This window comes from Gavialis gangeticus, unplaced genomic scaffold (assembly GCF_001723915.1).
Source record: "Gavialis gangeticus isolate Ggan-Ray unplaced genomic scaffold, GavGan_comp1, whole genome shotgun sequence".
Lineage (NCBI taxonomy): Eukaryota > Metazoa > Chordata > Crocodylia > Gavialidae > Gavialis > Gavialis gangeticus.
This window is the reverse complement of record NW_017729024.1, coordinates 163,015,229-163,020,840: the sequence shown is the minus strand read 5'-3', so window position 1 is coordinate 163,020,840 and position 5,612 is coordinate 163,015,229. Positions and strand designations below refer to the sequence as shown.

The window sequence follows — 5,612 nt, the reverse complement described above, 5'->3', positions numbered from 1 at the left end:
GGGGGGGGGGGGGCTTCCTGTCTATGCAGGGGCTCAGACTCGATGATCTATTGAGGTCCCTTCTGACCCTAACTTCTATGAATCTATGAATCCTTTTCTGCCTCTGTGCTGAAGAGATGGGAGTTCCCTATCTTGTAGGTATGCTGCTGGTTCTCTCTCCCTAGGTGCAGTACCCTGCACTTGTCAGGACTGAATCCCATCTTATTCTCATCCACCCACCCCTGTAACCTGTCTAAATCCAATTGCAGCCTGTCCCTCCCTTCTACTGTGCCCACCTCTCCCCATATCTTAGTGTCATCCACGAGTTTGAACAAGGAGCTTTTCACCCCCTTTTCCAAGTCGCTGATGAAGATGTTGAACAGTGCAGGCCTGAGGACCGAGGACTGAGCCCTGGGGGACCCCCTGCCCACATCCCTCCAGGTTGAAAACGACCCATCCACCACCACTCTCTGGGTGTGGCCCTCCAGCCAACTGGCAACCCATTTGACTGTGTAGGCATTGACACCACAATCTCCTAATTTTTTAATGAGAATGGGGTGAGAGACAGTATCAAAGGCCTTCCTAAAGTCCAGAAAGACTACGTCCACTGCGACACCTGCATCCGAGGATTTTGTGACCTGGTCATAGAAGGCCACCAGGTTGGTCTGACAGGACTTGCCTCTAATGAACCCAGGTTGGTTGCCCCTAAGCATACACTCTCCTGCTGGCCCCTGACAGATGTGCTCCTGGATAATTTTCTCAAAGAGCCTCCCCAGGACCGAGGTAAAACTAACAGGCCTCTAATTTCCTGGGTCAGACAAGTTTTCAAATGCAAAGCATTCCAGTTGTTTCAATCAAACGGTCAACCAAAAAAAATCCTTGCCTCTCACAGTTCCTGGACCATCGTGGCTATAGCATCATTAACACTGCTATTATGGCTTAACAAAGAGAATCCTTTAGCAACATGTGTGCAACAGGGAAGAAGCACAATTCCCTTGTTTCCAGCAATCTGATTCTTGGGTAAGGTTAAGCCTAAAAGGAGCATTATTTGTTGCATTTTGATCATTTTACCCGACTTGCTGGCTCCAGGAAGCGTTTCATTGTCCAGCTGAGAGGTGACGAGGGCTCTCCTTGCCTGGCCTTCATGCTAGGGGATGGACTCTTTTGCACAGACCCTGTTAAACAGGATTTAGTTTAATACTTAAAAAATAAAGCTCTGGAGTGTATTATGTAAGCAAGTTTAATACGTCTGTCTATTTAGGTGTTATACTTATCACCCTCTTGTCCGAGTCACTTACGACATTTCAAAACAGTTTATTCAGCAAACCAGCTATGCAATATACCTGCAGTTTCTCTCCATCCCCCCAGGTATGCTGCTACACTAAGCTTGGGAGCTAGATCCAACACTTTATCATAAAGCAGGCGTTCTCAAAATGAGAGTCATGATCCCCTGGGGGGTCACGAGCAACTTAAAAGGGGGCTGCAAACTTCCCAGGGGGTACATGCGGTGGCACAGGGAAGTGGTGCATGGTGGCAGTGCAGAGTGGTGGATGGCAGAAGTGGCTGCCATGTGCAAGCTCGCCAGCCCCTGCCGCCACCATCCAGCACTTGGGGTCATGGTATCACAAAGTTTAAGAACCCCTGTCCTAAAGGATAATGTCTTAACTGACATCATACACACATAGCAGAGAGTTGAGAGAAAGAACAGAGGAAATGAATGTAAATCCTCTAACCTGATTAAAAGCCTCAGCACAATTGGCTATGGAGGGCAGAAGCCACAGGCAAAGGTCTATTACCAAATCACTTGGACTCTAGTCAGAGAACATGTTTTGGCATAAATAAGGGTTGATTGAAAACTGAACATTTCTGTCTCGAAATTAATTGGCCATTCTGTCAATCCCAGTAGAAGGGGAAACAATCTCTTGGCTTTCCATTAAGCAGTGATGTGATTAGAGTTAATATATTTCCTTACAAATTCACTTTCAACTGGCAGATTTGACAAACTGCTCATGTCAAGGTTCGAATCCACCTTGGATATTCCAATTCTGCCCAGCTGATAGGCAACACTGACAATTTGTCAGCAGCCCATCTAAGTCATCTTACTGGTAAATCTCCTCTTTAACAAGGAAACCCATGCTGGCTATGTGTCCTCAAATGCAATGATCTGCCCCATTCCCCTCAGATCAGATGGAGTAGTAACTTTCTGGCACTCTGCTATTCAGATGAGGAGTGCCCTAGAAAAATGTAACACAGACACACAGTACTAAGGATGTGGGCTGGACAGCAGCTACTCTTGAAACAAAGAATTTAAATAAACATTGTAGAACAGAAATTTTGTCAGTGAGACTAAAATAGCAATGAATGCCAGGATCCCAACAGCATGCCAGATAAATGTTGCCATATATGAAAAAAATTATGAATAAATTTATTTGCTGCAACAAAGAAAAATATTGCCCCTACCCATGACAGGAGAGGAACTGGCATCCTTGCTGTCACGCAGAGTGGTGCGGGCTATTGCTTCATCCATCTCCTGTTCAGAAACCTAATTATTAATAGAAAACAGATACTGTGAGTCTACTGTGGGACAAAGTTGCTAAACACGGATCACCACAAATGTATTATTCATTCAAGATAAACTGTTATTTTAGAGGCCTCAGCACAGGAGTCAAGAGCTTCTAAGTGCTAGTCCTGGCTTGATTCAGATTCTTCCCTGCGGGATACTGAGCTGGGGTATTGAGGGGTTTCAGGAAAATGGGACCTGCCAAAGTATCACACCAAATACCTGAATATTAAATATAAACAATGCATCAGACTTGCATAAACAAAGCAAACTCATGATCACGCTATTACTTTCATCTAATTAATACTATATCATAACTTCTTGAGCCATGTGTATAAAAATATTATGTTTAAATATTCATAGCAGTCCTTTTTTCCAAAAATATTCCATGAATAAAAAGACGATCAGCTAAAAAAATAAAATACTGAAATACTAGATGAGTTCTTCTTTCACTTCCTCCCTCCTTTACTAAAATGATCAGTCATTGTCAACTAATTTTTCCCATATAAAATAAACTGCAGTGATATGTGGTATTTAAAATGCAGAAATTATCCCTGAATTATTGTAACACACCCACTGTTGGTTATTATCAGAAAATTTCCCTATGATCTTAGAACAGGAACTGCTGGAGTTCAAATGTACATAACTCCAAAGGTCTGTTTTCAGATACATCCAATGTGATTTCAATATGGTCCACTTTACACAAATTAAAACTCGGCACAAAGACAGGTCAGAAATCTGAAAGTCTTTGAACGAAGAGGATTTGAATGATCCCTAGGCAAACTCAGCAGTTTAAACATAGTATGAATGCCACATTCACTCAGAATAACAGAGGAAAGAAAATCTTTGTGGTATTTCTCTTGGAAATACATGAAAATACTGAAGCACGTATATTCAGGAACAAAATGCTCTGTATACCTTTTGTGTGATGAAGTGAAGGATTATGTAAAAAAGTATGAAGCAACATGAACCTGAACAAAAATATCTGTTTCCACTTTGTGAGATGGCATTCCAGCTGAGGAACATACAGCCAAGAACTTCACCCTGCTGCCCTTGTGTTATCTTGTGTAAAGGGGCTGCACAGACAGAGGCTTTAAAAGTCCCGGCTTAAGCTATGCCAAGCCAGATTCCCCAGTGTAGCAGTTGCAGAAAACTGCCAACAGCTGCCCTTCGAGGGTCCCCTTCCAAGCCCTGATGTATGTGATGTATTGTGGGTGGGCTGGGGATGAGATGCAACAGAGCTGCAATACTATAGAAATTATGGGCAATTTCAGCCAGGGATAGGGGTAATTTAGGCTGACCCCCAGAGCTTATGCTGCATGTCATGAAGTAGCCTAGAATTAAGAGTGTGCAAACATGGCTAGAGATGCCAGAATCACCAGCTGCCACCTTCAGGAAAATAGTATAGTAATGCTACCTTGATTAAAGTCTTTACGTACTGGGCAGGCAAGTCATGCAAGGTGTTTTTTTGAACAAGGAAGAGAAAAAACAAAATCCAAATGTTCAGCAAGATTGGACAGTTTCTGGTTTCATCCCTGTTTAGATCAGGGTTCCCAAACAGAATCCATAGAAAATTCCATTTTTAACTATGGTCTGTGGACTGGGTATAAATTTACAGTGCAGATAACCCTCCTATGTGTAGTAGATTCCCATTATGTAAGGCACTGTTCAAACACAGAACAGACCGCCTGTGATTCAAAGAGCTTTCCGTCTCCTGCTTTCTCATCTAGCCATCTTTGCCTTCTTTCCCAATGTTTCCCAACCTGCTCCCCTCATGGAATAATCACTTCCAGCCTTCCCCAGCCTCAGAAAACTTGAAGAGTTATCACTAGGTGATTTGAGTAAATAGTGAAACAGAGGGAAAAGTTTGTACTCCTTGGGGTTATTGTTTCAGACCATCTAAATTATTATGTTTACAAATGGCTTAACAGTGCAACCAATGAATGATAATTCCACTTGGCATAATATAAAGACTTATTGGGCACATCTACAGGAGGCTCTTAATGTGCAGAAGACTAATTCTACTGTGCATTAGCATAGCAGGCAAAACCCATGTTAATGCACAGTAGAGTTAGTCTAATGTGCATTAATATCACTAAAAAATCATTCATTTGCTCTAATGTGCAGTAGTGCCAATTACAGCACATTAAGTTTAGTACCTGTCATTACAGGTACTAAACTTAATGAGCCATAATTATGGCACATTAATGAATGTGTAGATACACCTATTCTTAAGTTCTGCTGACCTTAGATTTTGGGCACAGTTCCAACTCCCCATCTCTTACTCTAACCAAGATGCATTGCTGCCGCCACCTCCTAAGATCCAAAACCCTGAGTGATGGTATCAAATGTTGGTGGGAAGGCTCCTGCAATTTGCCTATCATCTATATATATGAGTTGCCAGAAAATAAATAGTATTTCTAGAGGCTTTATTACAAAATGCATATCACCTTCAGGATAGGAAGTCAAAATTACTCTGGTCAAGAGGATCTCTTAGAATTAGGAGCATCTGTGCTTCTTTAACAGGCTTCCATAAGTATTTAGAAACTCATAAGTCAGAGCTTTATCATTCCCCTAACAAATCTTTTCCCAATTACTTCAGGAAGACTTAATATGCCCATGAGTGTCTTACAAAGGTAAAACAAAACAAGTTACTCGTTCATTTGGACTGGATGAAGGACTTTTAAAAAAAATCTTGTCACCAAAAAAAAAAAATGCTGCTAATCCCATTAAGGCAACAGTTGTCATTTAGTGACAAAGGAGCAGGAAAGGTTTAACAGACCTATAGATTTATTCCTTCCAAGATGGGAAATGACGTTTACAATCATTTAGCACGACTGTCTACATAGTTTCATAGATTTAGGGTCGGAAGGGACCTAGTAGATCTTCTAGCCCGACCCCCCGCCAGGGCGGGAGAACAACAAAACCCCAAAACAAGAAACAGGACTCAAATGAGTCCAGCCAGGTAGGCATCCAGCCTCTTCTTAAAGACCCCCAGGGTAGGGGCCAGCACCACTTCCCTTGGAAGTTGGTTCCAGCTCCTAGCCGCCCTAACTGTGAAGTAGTTCTTGCG

At 42.3% G+C, this 5,612-nt stretch overlaps 1 protein-coding gene across 3 annotated transcripts in view; it reads right to left on the bottom strand.

Moving 5' to 3' along the window:
• The window catches only part of PDZD2 (PDZ domain containing 2), a 241,587-nt gene that overhangs the window by 40,305 nt on the left and 195,670 nt on the right, over nucleotides 1-5,612 (bottom strand). For all 3 annotated transcript variants that reach the window (XM_019518002.1, XM_019518003.1, XM_019518004.1), the window contains 2 exons: nucleotides 2,440-2,521; nucleotides 1,051-1,154 (listed from right to left, as the gene is read on the bottom strand). In XM_019518002.1, coding sequence (XP_019373547.1) covers nucleotides 1,051-1,154; nucleotides 2,440-2,521 — 186 coding nt within the window. The remainder of the gene's footprint in view (nucleotides 1-1,050; nucleotides 1,155-2,439; nucleotides 2,522-5,612) is intronic.